At 31.3% G+C, this 19,768-nt stretch overlaps 1 protein-coding gene across 1 annotated transcript; it reads right to left on the bottom strand.

Moving 5' to 3' along the window:
- Window positions 1–5,950: 5,950 nt before the first annotated feature.
- LOC139494317 (uncharacterized) lies at window positions 5,951–19,233 on the bottom strand. The gene is made up of 5 exons (XM_071282484.1): window positions 19,227–19,233; window positions 18,920–19,059; window positions 13,951–14,098; window positions 9,161–9,397; window positions 5,951–8,630 (listed from the first exon to the last, which is right to left on the bottom strand). Exons 1-5 carry the CDS (start codon window positions 19,231–19,233, stop codon window positions 8,209–8,211), a joined length of 954 nt encoding a protein of 317 aa, XP_071138585.1. The 3' UTR covers window positions 5,951–8,208.
- Between the last annotated feature and the right edge of the window lie 535 nt (window positions 19,234–19,768).

Raw genomic sequence — 19,768 nt, 5'->3', positions numbered from 1 at the left:
TAAAACTAACAAATGAACTTTTGAACCTAGGCTCCGTGTTGAATACCAGTACCGTGACCAATAATGGTTTACTTTTATAAATTGTGACTTGGATGGTGTGTTGTATCATTGGCACTCATACCACATCTTCCTTTTATCTATTAACAAGCTATACGGGCATCATTTCCATAGAAATACCAAAACGAGGACATAGCTCATAAGAGCACTGGTGGCAGGGTGAAGTAATTGTTCTTCTTTTAATGTATCCTTGATATTTTCAGACACACCTTGGTGTAATTCTGAAAGTCTTAACATAGACTTCAATTTTCCTGCAGCAGATATGGCATCCCCTAAATTGAGTTCAGAGCTAAACTCTATATTTAATATCCCTTGGCCCCACTGTGTCTGAATTGTAAGGTGTCACAATATCTAGTTAGTTCTGGAGTTTGCCAGTTGTTTGGTAAGCATCAGAGACAATCTTGGGTAAAATTGATAGGTATATATAGGGAATGTGCTACATGAGAAAGGCTTTTTCTTACGGAAGAACAAATCACATCACTAACAATCGTTATTAATGAACTGACAGCAAGTTCAAATTCTAATTTTTCAGTAACTGTTTTACTTAATTGCACAAGTGCTGACTTCAATAAGTACTTGGTTATGCATGGATAAATGATTACTTACATTAATAAGCAGAACTTAAAAGACTGTCAACACGTTTAGAGGACTCAGTTTTGTGTAGTTTTCTGGGTTTTTTTTAAAGGTTTTTCTTTTACACAAAAACCCTGTTTTCATATCCAAACTACAAGAAGAAACTGAGCGTGAGATCGTATAAAAGTGTCAGGTTGTGAGGATACATGTCAATCAGTTTGATCACATATATGGATTTCTGATGTTTCTAATTTAAAGTTCCCCAAGGGTGACTGGGCATGATGCAATGGAAAATTTCTGTCCCAATCCAATATACCATCATTTTCCAGTGGCAGTCTAAATTTTCCCGTTCATCATCCCAAATGGCCTCTATTATGACAAAACCTACCTATTGTTTTTATTGTTAACTTGTTCTCGTCCTGAACATGCATGAAATATTTGCCACTGGACGTTAAGCAACCATCAATCAATCAATCTAATTTAAAGACGCACCAATTTTGCCTTCTGGTGCAAGTCTCATAACATCACTGATGATCCGCCCACGGAAAGCAGAATATCAAGAAAAGTTGGTTTTAGCATCACCTTGTCACACACCAAATCTCTGCGAAACTTCAATAGTACTTTTCCCCCGACCACTTGCATGCATATTAATTGCTCTGAGGGTAAACATTGACATACAATGTTTTTTCACACAATGTCAACTATAGTCATTATCCGGAAAAACGTCTTATCCGAAGGATTTGGTTAACTTTTATATAAAGTAAAAATTTTATTACCAAAAATATAACTTATTTACAGAAAATACACGAAAGAACTACTATATATATTCAAATCACTCAAAAATAAATTAACTTCTTCTACAAAATCTACATAATCACATTGAAACTATCAAATTGATTGTGAAGGAAAAAATAAATAGTGGAGCTGATTGACGGATAGGAAATTTCCGTAATTAAAAAAGGTACAAATGATGTTTTTATTTTTGAGTTTTTGACAAAATTGTTTGGAATTTGCCCAACAAAATTTGCATGCAGTATCGCAATAATATGTTTTGTCCTCTCAAATGTCAAATACTGTTTTTGAATCATATGTTTTCTCGTTTTCAAAGAAAAACGTGTTAAATTTCTATCTAAAAAACAGCCAACTTTAAGTTTGAAAGTTTTACTTGGAGATGGTATTATATTTATGTCTTCATCATTCCGATGATCCTTGATTATATGTGCCTAGAAAATATTTACGAAAATAGCGATAAATTTAACCAAAAAATATATTTTTGGATTTTAAGGTAACTACCCAAAACCGTAAATTGAGGGGTACCCCCATTTAAGGGATAAAATACAAAAATGTGACCATAGAAACTTTTTACGACCCGACGGAAATTAAAATATAGATATTATTCTATCATTTAAAACAATTTGCAGCCGTGTGTTATTCCGGACCATTAAACTCGTTAACTAAGCGTCTTTTTCGATGTCAGTTGCAGTACTATACGTAACATGCTTCCAGCTCTAATTGCACAAATACGAATGGACTTTTCCTCAAAAATATAGATTAAATGCACGTCAATTGAAAAATGAATCCAGTGCGCTTGGTATTGCTTGATGATCAAACACAATGTTTCTATGTAAAAGAAAATACTCAATAGATATAGGAAGATGTGGTGTGAGTGCCAATGAGACAACTCTCCATACAAATAACAATTTAAAAAGTAAACCATTATAGGTTAAAGTACGGCCTTCAACACGGAGCCTTAGCTCACACCGAACAACAAGCTATAAAGGGCCCCAAAATTACTAGTGTAAAACTATTCAAACGGGAAAACCAACGGTCTAATCTATATAAACAAAACGAGAAACGAGAAACACGTATATATTACATAAACAAACGACAACTACTGTACATCAGATTCCTGACTTAGGACAGGTGCAAACATTTGCAGCGGGATTAAACGTTTTAATGGATCCAAACCTTCTCCCTTTTTCTGAAACAATAGCATAACATCACAACAAAGAAAAACATACGATAAAATATCAATTGGCAGACTTAACTCAATCAAAAAACGTATGATTAAACAATGAACGAATTTGATCTGCGATATCTGAATACAAATGCACAGTTAATTAAATATTAGAGACAAACATTCATGACCAAAAAGCTAACAAACAAATTCAAAAACAGGACATGACTGAGAAATATTTAACCAATCAATGTTCACTTTAGAAAAAAACCGGTTTTTTTATAATCTTGAAGTTTATACAAATGTTGTAAGAATAAGTGAAGATATTACAAATAATCAAAGCTGGTGTACAGACAAGATCCGTATAAATAAAAAATGACAAAAAAGCATTATAAACAGTATCAACAGGTCGAATTAACAAGAAAATACGATTTGAGAGTACTCGCAGTTACTGACAGCTAGTTAAAAGCCAAAACCAATTAATAATAAAAAATCATGCATCAGAGACTAAAATCGACTAAAACACATCACAGGGATTTAGTATTTTAACGTCATTAATAGTCAAAGAAGACATGACTTGTGCAATGCCAAAAATAAATGTATCGACAGGTAGTAGTATAGTGAAGAGCGACTTCTATAGAAATAAAAGTTAACGTGTCTGTGTCTCTATACATCTCGCCTCAAAAGATAATGAAATTTAGTTATGTTTTAATTTGCTAGTGACAATATCAATATTAGTGCCAATGTGAACTATATTCAGAGATCTTATTACAATATCGGTACGATAACCCTTACTTATAAGTTTGTTTAAAGGTTCGATGAGTTTACAAGGATCACATAGTGATTTCCTCGCTTTAAGTACAATATTACCATAAAATTTAGGATGTGAAATACCATTTTTAATAAGCTTTCTACAGGTATATCCAAATTTACTAATCAAATCTTTGTATCTATGAAAGAATTTAGTAAAAGTTTTAAGTAATTTATGGTATCGAAATCCCTGACACAACAATTTACCAGTGATGCATTGATTACGTTCGTTAAAATCTATGACATCAGAACACACACGGGCAAACCGAACGAGTTGCGATATATAAACACCGTATGATGGAGCCAAAGGCACATCGCCGTCTAAAAAAGGAAAATTAACAATAGGAAATGAAAAATCGTCTCTTTTGTCGTAAATTTTAGTGTGAAGTTTCCCGTTTGAAATTGAAATGTCTAAATCTAGAAAAGGACAACTGTTGCTGTTTATGTTAGATTTAGTTAAAGTAAGTTCGTTTGGGTAAATTTCTGAAGTATATTTAGAGAACTCTGGATTATTCAACGAAAAAATATCATCCAGATAACGGTAGGTATTTTTGAATGTATCAACCAAATGTAACAATGATGGGTCTTTACTGAGTTTGGTCATAAACTGAGATTCATAGCAATATAGAAATAAATCTGCTATTAAAGGGGCACAGTTGGTGCCCATAGGAATACCAAGCATATTTCCACTCATGTCAAATTGAAACAGCTAACAGATACATATGTTGAACCTACCGATAAGGGAACTCTGATGTATTGAAAAACATGTTTCATGTATATTATCACAATGCAGAACTATTTGTCTGAAAAGTGTTAAGACTTATTTATTTTTATATAACGTTTAACTTGTTCGTTGATTTAGAATTTGTTTGATCAATTTAACAAATGACCTGGATCATCCACTTGCGTTATAAGAAATTTTACTATTTTGAAAACAACTATTGTTTTGCTTGAAAATAGAAATATTATCCTACATTCACACTACTTGGTAATTACCAAATGAAAGCAATAATCTTATTAGATTGCCTTTCTATTGATTTTACATTTTTCATTATGATTGACACCATACATTATAAAGATATACATGTATGTGGATTTCTTTTTCAGATCTTTATTATTGTTATTACTCAGTGGTTTTGTTTAAGGTTGTTGTAGGATCGTCAGTTTACAGATAATTCCACTAGCACCGGTACTAGGCACCGTCTAATTTTGCAGTGAGGTTAGAGTTTTAGCTCATTATAAAGATTGAGATGAACAACATGAACACAAGCGCTGTTCTTCTGCTTTTTTCCCTGTACATGTACTGAGTTTGAGTCATTGATGGATAAAGGATATCATTTGTTCTATTAGGTGAGATAAACTTACATATATCGTTTATAAGTCGGAGAGTCTAACGTAATCAGTATTCTGGTTTACTTTTTCTTATTTATTGAAGTTAACACTATGCTATAATTGGTGCACGATTTACATTTATGACTGACAACTTAAATATTAACTTCTGATAAAAATGTTGACTTGTTTTGTTTCGTGCGGATATAAATCGTATAATAATAGCCTTGGCCAGGTTCCTTTCTAAAGACATTAACATGAGTTGTTTCCACAGGGGGTAATTTATATTGTGAAAATCATTGGAGGTTAGATAAAGCTTCAAACAACTAACTATTATAGATTAAATATCACCAAAGTATAGTACGTAACATCCTGGTCTTACGATAAAGTGTCGAAAAAAAATTGTCCCTTTTGTTTAACAGTTGTAGAAAGTTAACCTTGCATTTCATTGAAAAACATATGAGTCATAAACACATAATGTGGGTGCTTCAAAGAAATATTATTTTCTAGTTGATGTTCACCAAAGCTTGTACACATGAAAAAAAGGGATGAAAATGGATTGGTGAACTTCAAGTGGTGTTTTTTTCTTTCTTATATGCATTGACATGTTATGCTATTTATTGTCTAAAGTATTCGACAGGATAATCTCCAGTGATGCCAAGTAGTTTTTTAATGTTTAGACAGATTCGGTGGGTCACACTCAAAGAAAAGGAGAAGCAATTGTAATATATGACAATTATATCATATCCATCGTCATCTTTGAATCAGATATTCAATCAAACATGTAAAAGGTAACCAACTCGAATTGACGTCCGTAAAACTAACGAAACGATTATTATTCAAACCATTTTCGTGACGTCAGACTATTTTTTAACGTGTTGTCTTTTTATAGCAAAACACTTCTGAAACCTGTCGCGGACATTGGTTTTGCTTTGTGTGCCATATTTCAATAAGTTTAAACTCGCTAATTTACTGATGCATTTTCACTAATATAATTATTTTAAAACCAACCTTTATATTTTGTAATTTATATATGCCTTCACTGGGAATCATACCAAATCCTGAAGTCTTTATGAATTTCTTTCATCAACAAAGGTATGAAATCTGGAAGTTCTAGTACTCATTCAAACAAAAATTGCATAGGTTTGCATAAAACAAATGGGTTTTGTTAAACTACTACCACTTTATTTATACATTATTATGTATGTAAACTTACAGGACAACTTTAAATAAACGAAAGACATGAATGTTCGAGTGATAACATAAAGCAAACACACTGTAGCTGTCCAGTTTATTGTATTTGTGTTTTTTAGGAAACTTACTTCTTCTGATATGTCTCCAGTTTTAAGTTCAAAAAGCGTCTATATTAATCCAGAAGAATTTGTCCAATTGATTCGACTCATATTTCGGTATCATATTTAATGTTATAATTTGATGAAAATCATTTCAAAGAATGAAAATCAGATATTTCAAGATTAAATCTAAAATAACGATTATTTCTCAGAGTATTCATTAACTCATATCCAGTTTAACTGTTCGATAACATAGACGTATGTACTTAGACTTTACAAAATGACACTAGGAAGCTTTACCTATAAAAAAGCGGTCAAAGTGTACGATACAACAAGGCATTTAAATAAAATATAAACTGATGCCATCAAATTAAATTTTCTTTTTTTTTTTTGCAAATAGTTTCTTTTTCTCTCCTGTTTCATAAAGTTTTTAAAGTTACTAGGATTCGAATTTAGTACGCCAGACGTGCGTTTAGTCTTCATAACACTCATCAGTGACACTCGTGTTTTTTATATTATATCTGGTAACTGTATAAAATATTATATAATTACGTCTACTATAAACTTCCAAATAATTACTTAAAATTGTTTTTTCATTTCATTCATTTGTTCACAGATTTTTGTCATATAAAATTTAACAAAGAACTGCAATCAAAAAGTAATTAATTTACACTTTAACACATCTGGGTGCTGAAAATAATCAATTCTATTTGAAATATTTATGCATTTTTATCAAAAATGTTAAATAAAGTTGAGAATGGAAATGGGGGATGTATCAATTAAACAAAAGAGACCATCCGATTGCCAACAATGTGTCTTCAACTCAGCGAAGAATTCTTTAACCGGAGGCAGGCTTTAACTTGGTCCTAAACACAGGTGTATACTAGTTTAAAATAAAAAAAAAGATTTAAAGGTTTTAATAACTGAATTCACAATGATCAAAGGGGGCGAAATAAACATTGATACGAAACTAAGATATAAAAGTATTAAACGCGTTCAATTTTACATTTATAAGCTCATTTCAGCAATTGCTTAAGCTGTACAAACGTTGTTTTACTCAGTTATAATACAAGTTGTGTTGTTCTGGCAAAGATTTAAGGCAAAATCAATAACTTAGAATAAAAAAAGAAAACACCCGCCTCTGCATGATTACTATTTCATTAGCAGAAAATCATTTGATTTCTTATCAAAGTTAAAATCAAATCATAACAAGCATAACAATTACCAACGGACATGTAGGAATATTGTTCATCTCAACAAACTAAAAAAAGGCAGCTGTGTCTTTCGTAGTAATACAATTAAAGATATATTAGCGTGTGCCATATGGTAGGTCTTGAGTATATAAATAATAAAATTCCAATACAGATCTTTATTAATTAGTCATATGTGTGTTTGTCGTAATCATTTTCTTATTTTAATGACAAGGAAGTAGAATTATTATTTTTCGTCAACACACACATCAGGACACAATTAATAAATCAGTGCTTACAGAATATTCCCCTATATTTCATGTTGGTCTGTAATTCTAACAGATTTAATTGGTGGTTGAAAAACTTAAACAAAATATATTACTATAATATAAGTGCAATTTTCTTCTTAAGATTGAGCTATATCTGAATTCTCTGACTAGTATATTATTATATGAACATTGTTTTTATGATTTGAAGTGAAAGGTTTCAAAAATGCTATTTATCATTATTATTTATTTAACTGATTTTCATAAACTAATCTAGTTATAAATCAATAATCTTTATGTATAATGAAGAAAATCCAAAGTGTATTTCTTTTCTAACGTTTAACCTAAGGTTATTGCATGTATATTGATTTTTATCCGATTTTTTTAATATTGTATGAGAATGAGAGTGCAACAAATATATTACGACGAATAATATTCAACAATATCGATGCAATAACCTGTGTATTGTATAAGGACAATGGCAATGCTATTTTAAACATATGTTTTGTTTACTAGCGACGTCAAAAATATGAACATACAATGTATAATTATGCTAGCACGATTAAATATTGCACATTTTCAAGTTTAACAATGAAAGTTAAACAATGATGACAATTTACAAATACTGCAACCATTCATCTCTGCTTTGTTGGAAGTTGTCTCACCTTCTTTTGTGATAAGTCTCGCGTTTCATTTCGTCAGGATGAAAATTATTGCCACATCTGCTGGCATAATTACTTTCGGTGAAATTGACATTTTGTTTGCAGAGGCTTTGGTCTTTCTATCTGAACTTGGTTGTTACTTTTTTGCCAATTTCGGTTTCTTTTCACACCACCAAAGCGTGTCCGGAAGTGAATGCAGCAGTTAAGTATGTCTATGCCGATCAAGAAAACCATTGGAAGAACGAGAAAAACAATGCAGCCCCATCCTATAGATTGTGAAGATGTTCTTTTGTTTACCGAGGAGTTTTTCTTTCGAACCTCCTTTGATACAGTTTTCTTGTCAACCGAAATCTCAGATTTTATATTCTTGTTGAAATCTTCGAGGACAATTTTCTTTACCTCAGAGTTTGTTATATTCTTTCCATCAAGGAAGTGCCACTTTGTATTAATTAACCTTTTTGGGCATTTACATAACAGTTTCCTTGCTCTCATTCCTAAAATAACAAAACAGCTAAACTTAAATTAAAAAAGCAAAAATAAAAGATGCTAACGAGCTTTGAAAGTCTTATTGTAAGTAAAGATACACCATGATAAAAAAACAATTATATACACGTAAAATGACTGCGATCGGACTTTGACGTGATTAAAAACTTACAAATGCACACTAATACTGTATGATTTCATGTGTTACATTTAGGTTGATAATGAATATATGATTAACTGGAACTGCGTTTGAAATGGGAAATCTGAAGGAAAAAAAACCGTTTGTGAACTTATTTGAATTACTTTCCATCATTTTAAAATTCAACTCATACGACATTTTTTTTTTTGGAATGAGAAACTTTACAATGAACAGTTTATAAAATATAACGAACAATGATATATGTCGATAGCATGTAACTTAATTAAAAAAATATATGTAAAAAGGCTGGTCTTCTGCTTGACGATTTGCAATTTAAGTGCAAATATTTTATACACTATATTTATTTTTGAAAAGATAACACACTGCCAACATGCACACTACCTGTTGTTACGTGTGTTGAAGTCTCAATCATTACAGATGAAATGGAGGTATCTTTATTTTTAGAAGTTAAACTGGTTAATGCCTGTACAGTAGAAGGCGTACTCTGTGTTACTGCTGCCCACGATACGCCATTGGTTATCATGTTCATAAAATCTGCGGATGTTGATTCTCGTATAGACACATACGTTGAACTAATTGCTTGCGTATTTGTGACAGTCGCAGTTTTAGCTGATAGTCCTGAAAATAATGAAAACATGATGTTTGAAAAGAAAACCGAATATACTACAAGGAACAATGGACTATAATAAGTCGAAAAAAATCAGTTTCATGGCAATTTTTTTATAAATTGCATGAATTGTTTTATATAAAGTGTTTTATTTAGACACAACATAATACAAGATCTCATTACGTAAAAACTACGATAAAAATCTCTAACATACCATAAAGTAAACTATGGATTCAACCCCACCGATTAACAGGGTTGACATCAGATGCACCAGATATCTCCAGAGATTAAATCATAATAGTTATCCTATCTTCATCATTTTAGTCATTCAATATCTTTAACTTTAATAAAAAGTAGGTCTAATAACGTAAAGTGTTCGGAAACATACAAACTAAAAAAACAAAAAAACAATTTTTTTTTAACTAACACGTGTATCGTTATTATTGTTACAATATCTTTAGATTTTCTTATGTACGGTCATAATTTAGTAGATATGGTAGATATCTATATCATAATATACATCTGATTTATTATACTAAGAAGCTATAAAAAAACTGAACTTTTGAAGATTTGTCATAGAACTGTATATATTTGTGTTGATATATCTATGTGTGCCGTATCAGAAAAGATATCACACGGTCAATATGTTAAATACTTCATGGAGTTTGTTCGAGAAACTTGGGTAAAATTTTGAATCAACAACCACCAATAGTCAGGGTTGATATCAGATTTGTTTATTTAATCGTAGGTCGTCTCCCCTGAATATTTCAAGCATTAAGCTACCTACAGCTTTAAACAAGAGTTTGCAATTGAAATCAGAAAACAGGAAAAAAATGTTATACGTTTTTTTTTATAAATATCTCTCAATAGTGTAGAATGCGATATGTACATGTGTTCAACTCGAATAGAATTTGATATGCAATGGCAGGAGCTACTTCAATAAAAAAAAGTAGGCGATATAAATCATCCAAGAAAGAAGAAAAACGAACACGTTAGTCCAATTTTAAAATCTCTTCATTGGCTGCCAGTATTATTTCGATGCAAACACAAAGTGTTGCTTTATGTGTTTAAAGCTCTGAAACAGGAAGCATCCGTGTACCTTCAAGAACTAGTAAAAATTTACAAGCCAACAAGAACTCTTCGGTCAGAAAACAACATGCTTCTAGTCAAACCAATAGTAAGAACAAAAACATACGGGGAGAGACGGTTTGGTAGAGCGGCCGCCGTTTTATGGAATGACTTGCCGAAAGAACTGCGAAACTCGTTATCTGTGAATGCTTTCAAGAAAAACATTAAAACTTATTAATTCAGACAGGCTTTTCCACATAATTAATTATCGGACAGTAATAGACTTTTATTCGATCTCAGTATATATCTTAATGTATCATACTAACTTTTCATTGTATTTTTATTACCTTTACACTTTTAATTTTTTTAAGATATTTCTCATACTTACTTTTTTTTCATTTTTATTTATTTTCCTTTCCTTTATTTTTAGACATAAAGCTATAAGTCCAATTTTGAAATTGAAGTACTTCTGTTGATTTTGTTTTAATATTTTTTTTCTTCAAATTTGTTGATATTTTTCAAATTATTGTTGACGAATAATTTTTAATTTTCATATATTGAGTCATATTTTTTTTTTAAGGTTTCTATTTTGATTTTATTTTTAAATTTGTTTACAAGTACTTGTTTCATTGTTTTTTATGCATTGTAAAGCGCTTAGAGTAAATGTTTATTTAGATAAGCGCTATATAAGAAATGTAAATAATAATATTAATAATCCGAGTAAACGTTTAATGAATATACACACTGATCTGTATAATGGTATCGGAATTAAACGAGTAATTATCAGGGTGACATTACCTAGCCACGTTTGATTATACATATGTTAAACCCTATGCCTCGTGAAGAGAAGGTGTAGCCTGACCACACTTTAAGTGTAATCCATTAGTGACTAATTGCAAACAGAAATATATACGTACAGTCCTATTGGAATTGGTTACTGCCAACCATAGAATCTTATTAAATACGTTACTGAAGTTTAAACAACGTATTCAAAAACTATTTATCTATCTATACATTGTTAAAAAAAAACAAAAAACGATTGAAGTCATTATTTGTCTCTTTGTAAAGTAGGAAATTTTTATGAAACTATTGCGTCAATTACATGTCTTAAAAGAAAAAAAATCCATGTATCATAAAATTTATCAATGAATCTAATCCCAATCTTCACTATTAAACGAAAAGACCTCATTTTGTGTGTCGCTTCTTTTCCTTCGAAAAGAAATTAATCATCATGCCTCTGTGTTCTATAGGTACCATGCATAGACTCATTTGTCATCAATTCTAATAACTATTCAGTTTTGGTTATTTTACAACAACAAAAAAGGCATCCGGATATTGTTTCCGTCATCAGACCAATTTTAAAGTCATACGAGACTTCCGGTTTTAAACTTGCACATAATTTTCATAAGAGTACTCTGGGATAAGATAACTTTCGCGTAACTACATACTTTCAACAAAGCTCTAAATGCCAGCGATTCCGCGTGTGTGTTCTAGTATAAATTGTATTCTAGAACTGTTGTCGATTAAAAATGGTTTTGTTTAACAGGAATTCTATACAAGTCCAAAAAACAAAACTTGGAGGCAAAATATATCATATCCCTTGAAGTTCTTTATAAAGGTTTTAGTAATTTATCCATTTTATTGATAAAAAAATTTATAACTGTCCATGGAATTGTTTTTCATTACATGAATAATTCAATGTGTTAGGTAAGAAACATAGAAAAACTATAACATATTATAAAAACAGCGATGCAAGTTGCAGATCCAGAATATTGAAAGGGTCGAAAGTTGTACAATATTAAGAATAGATGAAAAATGCAGCCAAAGAGGTCCGCTGTTTTGCTTTCCTTGTCTTTGTTTTATCCACAATGCGGCACGGAAGATCACGATTGTTTGCACCGCTAAAAATTAAGTATCAATAGGATGTAGTACCATGTATATAAGTGTTCATTGCATATGTTTTATTCATTGCATATTCAGGACTAGAAGATGAATATAAACCCTACTTTGTATTTTACCGCCACACTTAATCTAAATCTTTAAATTTACAAACTCACAAGGTCCATGGGGAGCGTACAAGGACATAATATGCGTTCTATTGATCTTTCAATCTTTGCTTTTAGTCCTATATATTGCATGCCTATCAGAGAGGCAGCCAATCTTTACTATGAAACATAGATAAATAGATCCATGATTTCCCACACTCGAGTAGATGAGCAAGCTACTACAAAACCATCATGTCAGTTATGAGAATGGAAGATACACATACACATACATGTACATGTATTTCAATGTTCAATTCTTTTGAAATGTGTCTGAAATATACGGTGTCCTCTCACATTATCAAATTTCCATGTTTAGGTAAGGATTCAATCCGGGTCTAACTCTACTTTTAAATACACTTTTAAAGGTTTCGTAGTTTGAACGGGACGGATGGACGTATAGACATGTAACTACTAAATAATAACATGTTATTAAAACTTAAACAGTTATCCTACTTCAAAATACTGCAAGCAATTATTCATTTATGTCCGTTTTCATACTATACGTGTGTGTATATGTTAAACGGCAGATTTACGCATCTGTTTTTTTCTGATATTGTGATTAAATTGGGTTTCACTTCCCATCATGCCAGGATATACATCAACTGAACGTCATTTGTCCAATTTTGACGTAATTTGATACATGTTGAGATAAAATTGGAGACGTTTGGTTGGATTTGAGACATTTTGATGATCAACAGTTTTCTTTGAAAATGTTGGTACGTCGACATTATTTGTATTTTTCGCTGATGGTCTATCGTCTTATGCGGAAGAAACACAACTGATTAATTGTTATTGTTGAGACATAATCGGTGAGATTATTTAAACTATATAATTATGAACCTTTGAAAGATTACTTAATGTGTACATGTACATTTAAACATTACCTAAATTTTACTCATGCGATTGTCAATTGCATAACTGTTAGTTTTAACTGCAATCTTTATAAGTATACTTCTGTTTTTTTCTCGACGTAACAGATAAAAAACCATTAAGTATATCACTGAATGTAAAAAAAAACACAAAACTCTCATTGCGGCATCCTTCTTATTGTAATATATTACTTGTAAATAGCAAACCTCTATTAAGAAAATTTAAATATGACATAAAAACACCTGAGTATCGTATCAATTCGGAGATATATACAGCATATGCATGGGCTGATGGATTGTTTCTACATAGAAATAGAAGGTTTACAATGAAAAAACAACAACATTTCATTGTATCATTATTTGTTATCATCCAACCCTCAATGCCAATTAATAATTGTAAGTCAATATATGAGATAGATTTAACTGTTATATTCTTGTATCCAGTATTTCAGGTTCGATTGGAAAGAGGCATAGTGACACTGAACTGATTATTGAAGTTTATTAAGCGAGAAATCGTTAGCTATAAAGCGGACCGTGAAATTGAACAAGAAAGCTATATTCAAAGTTAACTTTTTTATTTACTTATCTTCGCGACAGACATCAGATATTCACTGCCATCCCTTCCTCCACCAATTCCATGCGTGTTGTTTTGCAATTGTTGTGTACATTTGTTATCATTCTTTTTGTCCGACGAAGATAGTTCCTTGTATCGACAATAACAACTACCGTCCTGTAACAAAATAAAAAAATGGAAACACAAATTCAAGTTTACTTATTATATTCCTGAAATAAAAGTGACATTGTTGGTTGCTTTTCGTGATGATTATTGCAATGATAACTTTGAACAAACGTCCATTGCGAGTCTAACATTAGGCCCAGGTAAAGGCAACATTAGTATACTGCTGTTCAAATCAATTGATTGAGAGAAAAAAAATCCGGGTTACCAACGATAACCGAGGGCAACACATCAATTATACGAGGAAATCAACGAAAAAAACAGAAACACTGAGGTGCAACAAAATAAAAACCAACAAACTAATGAAAGATACACAGAAACTTGTTCAGTTGAATAATGTAGCTTTATAAGACATAATTCAGGATGAAAGGAATCTATTATAGCCTTGGTATTCTTTTATTCTATAGTCTGCGATGAGTTTTTTGTAGAAAATACGCGTTTGGCGTACAATATGTCACTGTAAAACATATTTTATTAAAGAAATCGTAAAATATATAGCTTCAAGAATAAGGACATAAATACGAAATATACAAAAGATTCAATAATTGGTATTAGGAAACAAAAACAGTGCTCTTATATAAATCCGAATCTTAATAAGTGCAATATGTTAAGCATGGTTTCTATGGTCCGTTCTTTTCAAGCGAAGATGGGGGGGGGTGGGGGGGGGGGGGCTAATTAACATGAACAATTATTGTCAACATCGGTATTTACAGTCGCTTAATTTCTCACCTGTTCTAGCAATTTTAGTTTTATTTACTTTTTTATATCTTATTTGACAGATTAAGAATATAAATGTTCACATGTATAATATTCCAATATTTTGAATTGCTCCGTCAAAGCTTTTGTAAGTAAAATGACACCATTTCAAAACCCAATATCATAACACACGTTGATATAATTTTTCCTACAAAATGACATTTGCTATCTATTATTCGTCACCAGCAATCGATAAACTGCCTACCTCATTTCTATGTTTTATGTTTCTATGTTGAATTATATAAGGCATTCGAATACCATACGTTTTTTATTTCGGTTTATTTTCTATAAAATATACACATTTTAGCTGCTTACATTTCAGTGCAACCTTAATTATTACGGGATTCAGTTATGACTGATCGGTATAAAATCGAATATACAAATGTGTAATTGATCGATGATTGACTGATCGATGACCTTTAGAATATTATCGGACGGAAATGTAGATATGCTAAAGTTTCATGGAAAACAAACTCCTAAGTATTTACTTGGTCGCAAAAACATATAAAAATATGTATATTACTTTCAACGCATTATAGTATTTTTCATTATTGATTCTTTAATTTTTCTACCAATACGACAATTAAAAACACACACTGACTGAACTACCGACCCTTGACTTTGGATAGGCCAATTAATAATGTATAACCTTTTTCGACATATTTCAGTCAGACAGTAAAGCCTGTTGAGAATTAAAAAAAAAACGGGTATCACATCCTATACACATAGTAAGCTTTTACGATTATATTTTTCACAGACTATTGATGCATCTTTTCATTAGCTTTAAATGAAGGAACGGCCATTTAATTTTCTGGAAAGGAAAGATTTTGAAATGAAATATTTGGCCTGGTATGAATCGGAAAAAATGACTTTGCACAAGATAGAATGAAATGCATACTGTGCAACATGACATTCAGGATAGTTGTTAATTCGAAGGCTACCGATTTGATTACTTTAATGCAATTATAACAAACGCATCTTTTAAATAAAAAGTAAAAAGTAGTAAAAAACTGACACATAATATATTCGATGTTCCTCTGAACAAAATATCTCCCTTCAAATTTTACTTGCTATTTTTAAACACATAGATCAAATACACAACAAGCAAACATGAAAAATATTTGAGAAACAACTGTCCTTATTAATGGCAATGGCATCAGCGTTTAAGCAACAAAATAATTAATAGACACGGGATAATTTGTATTAAACTATTGACAAATCAAATGTTTCCGTGTGTTATGCGTTAGACTCGTTAACTAGAGGTATTTTAAAACAGTGGGCACCCTTCTAACATATCAGTCACGTTTTTACGAAAAGCACGTCGAGCATACATTTATTAAGCTTCGTGTCTTTGATTTTCTATTTTCAATTCTTGAATAAACCACCTCATAAATAGCAGAACCTTAACGAATATGTGTTAACAATTTGATGAGTTTAAAGCTTCAGTTGAAAATCATTGTCTAACAGACTAAAATAAAAATATTAAAAAAATCACTGAAAGAAAATTGAAAGATATAAAACCTTTTAACAAACCAAGAAAACTACAAATAAAAAAATTAATCAAGAAATGTTTTTCGGAAATTTACAAAACAAAATGTATTTTTTATCAAGTTTTAAAAACTTTCAAGATCAAAAACGACCAAAGCTAAAATGTTAAAAGCATGACTTTTGACCTATACTTATTCTCGTGCATGTTCACACTATACGGACTTCATATACAGGAGTGTGCTCCTAACGCAAAAACTGCTCCAAAAAGTGTTGAAGAGGACAGATTAAAAATGACATTCCGTAAATTTTACGGACACCATCACGAATCGGTTGATCCATGCGATGTGTCTTTGTCCAAACTAACTAAGGAAATTTTTACCACGTGTGAGGTTGGGTTTGTCATTACGTCGTCTGATCTTTTAATTACCGAACGTGTCTTATTCACGATTGTGACTGTTTTGTTGAGTTCGAATTCGCATTGCTATAAGACGTGTCACGGTACTTTTTTTATCCCAAATTCTATTTAGTTTTGATGTTATATTTGTTTTTCTCATCGGATTTTGTCAAATGTCTTAACGTTTATAGTTGTAAATCTGATTTTCTTTTGTTATATTCGTGTGTTATGGTAAAGATAATTAATCATCCAGTTCATTTATCAGATTTTAGTTTGGGTCAACGAAATTTATACGATATATTTGGTTTACAGTTTGATTCAAAAGAATCACCGACATAACTAGATAATACAAATAATTATCTAACTACTACCACAATTTGATATTAATTAGTGTTGAATTTCATTGTTATTAATAAATGTTATATCAGTATTATAAATCTAATCTTAAATTATATCCTTATTCAATCTTATGTTTGTGATTTTTTTTCAGAAATTCAATTGTGACGTCACTTTGTTGATGGCTTTGGCTAACTAGGCTGTGTACGTTTATGTGCTGGTTTAGGTTGTTTTATGTGTAACGTGTACACAGGCTAAGCATGTCTATTTCTATTTAGAATTAGTTCGTTACCAGTTTGATCCAAAATTGTTTAATTTTCAAAAAATATATAACAAATAATCATTAATCATAAATTAACGTCAATGAACAAAAATATATACAACTGCTCTTTGCGCTCTCTAATAAACTATCTATATTTATTCTACTTAAGATATATAAACTTGGTACAAATTTGTACATTAAAAATTGTCCTGGGTCAGGAACAAACTTGGTCTCCTGGTACAAGTATGTACCCTACAAGTTGGTCACACAGACTCACACTAGTTTTTGTTCTCTTGGTAAAATTATGAACTTTACAAGTTGGTGACACAAACTCACACTTGTTCTATACGGTACAAAAATAAAGTTCAGCTTGTAAACGTACAGGTCCGTATTTCTAACAGGCACTCACCTGTTCTTTATTACGCTTAAGTCATATTTACTATTTTATAAGAGACACCGATCTCGAATACAACGTACCGTTGTCCGTATACTTATGACAATCGACCCTAAGCAAGGAACATCGCCTGCTTATATTCCCCGATGGTAGCCGTGCCCTTCTAGATAGAGGGCTGTTCTGCCAAAGTGTCTCGTTACTAGTATCAGAGTTTTCTTTGGAACACCCCTTCACATTTGGCCTGACCCAAAGTTTACCCGCGAAACATCTTATTCTTTTATACGTTTATTAAAGTATTATACAAATATATAAAATAAGGCTTCTGCCGAACTGTAACTAATGTAAACGATATAACCTAAGAAACAAAATCATCACATATGTAATGTATCCGATTTAATCTATAGTTAGTCACCACTTCGGTTTTATCGTGTATATCTATTACATACTAGTAGTCATTTTATAAGATTTGCTGTTGTCAAAAGTATGAATTATTCTAAACAATTAGGATGTTCTAATCCCAGACCAAAAAAAACAAGCCGTATTGGGCACAACTTTTTGGCACTTTTGGTCCTCAGTGTTGGAGTTCGGATGTTTTTCATTCTTTCGTCACTGGCTAGTCTTGTTTGGACGAAACGCGCGTCCGGTGTATAAAATTCTTAACCTGATACCTTGTGTTAGCTATTGTTCATGTATTTCTCCGTCCTATATGTTCTCCCTTTTATTTTGTATTGTAGTCCTATCATGTAGTGTTGTCATCTTAATGTTATATTTAACATTGTCATAAAAGCGGGAGGTTTGGCATGTCACAAAACTAGGTTCAACCCATCATTTTTATCCTAAAGTGTCCTGTGAAAAGTCAGGAAAATGGCCATCGTTATAGTATAGTTCGTTTATGTGTGTGTTATATGTTGATGTTGTGTTTATGTTGTGTCGTAGTTCTCCACTTTTTTTTTATCGTTTCCCTCAGTTTTAGTTTGTTACCCGGATTTTGTTTTTCTATCAATCGATTTATGAATTTCGAACAGCGGTATACTACTGTTGCCTCTATTTATCCCCTTATTATGCTGGTGTGCTTTGTATACTTAGAAACGTTAAATACTTTGGTTTTCTCGATTTAAAGGACGAAAGGAGCATGTTTCATTAGCATAAACATTGAATTTATGTTTTGTTAGTGACAAAACTTACAGATGTTCCATAATATATATTCTTTGCTGAAGCATTTTTACAGTAGTTTTCACATAAAGCATTAGTAAGGTCTGGAATCCAAGGAATACTGTGGTTCCAAAATGAATCGAACCTATAACATGAATAGACTACTGCACAATCTGCAAAATAAGTCAATGTTTTAGCAGAAAAATGTACATGCGATTTTGGTTGCTCTTCATTATATAAATCATGTACATTGAACATATGAGCATTAAAAAAATCTTCAACCCAATCTAAGAAATCGTGAAGAAGAATGGTTTATAATTTCACGTTCTAACAAACAAACCTGTCATGGCATTACACATTGGTTGCTTATCTTCAGTTTGAGTTTTCTGTTTTTGTAAACATCTTGCAAGTTATCATTTGAAAACATAGAATTCCATAACAAAAATTGCTAAAATGTTTGTTTGTTTGTTGTTTTTGTTTTCTTAACAGAAATATTTTTTATTCAAGTATTGTCTCTTTAAACTATCAGATCGCCATGCAGATGAATAGTAACAGTTCCTGAACTTAATAAGCCAAAATCTTTAATGTATTATTGCATTTCCGACTCATTTTTTTGTCATTCGAAATGAGAATATATGAACTATAAAGTTATATTGATACAGAATGAAAAATTTGTCACTCTGGGTATTGTGCATCCCAGTTTTCCTTAAACAAAATGTAGAGTAATTTAATAAAATAATGAAATTTGTTCGAAAAAAAAGCTGGTATCTAATTGTGATTCCTTTTGAACATGTTGAGCATGTAAGCAAAATATTGCTTAAGTAGTTGAGAACAGTATTTTCCGACGCCCTTTTTAAAGTAACAAAAATCTCAGAAATGTAT

This window comes from Mytilus edulis, chromosome 11 (genome assembly GCF_963676685.1).
Source record: "Mytilus edulis chromosome 11, xbMytEdul2.2, whole genome shotgun sequence".
Lineage (NCBI taxonomy): Eukaryota > Metazoa > Mollusca > Bivalvia > Mytilida > Mytilidae > Mytilus > Mytilus edulis.
The sequence above is the reverse complement of the archived record's forward strand: the minus strand, read 5'-3'. Positions and strand labels throughout refer to the sequence as shown.

What these genes read in the sequence shown, in the direction of transcription:
- LOC139494317 (XM_071282484.1), bottom strand. An exon ending in ATATATATTATGGAACATCT is followed by an intron (nt 14,099 to 18,919) that starts GTAAGTTTTGTC and finishes ATTTTGTTACAG; the next exon opens with GACGGTAGTTGTTATTGTCG. An exon ending in TTCAACACACGTAACAACAG is followed by an intron (nt 8,631 to 9,160) that starts GTAGTGTGCATG and finishes TTGTTATTTTAG; the next exon opens with GAATGAGAGCAAGGAAACTG.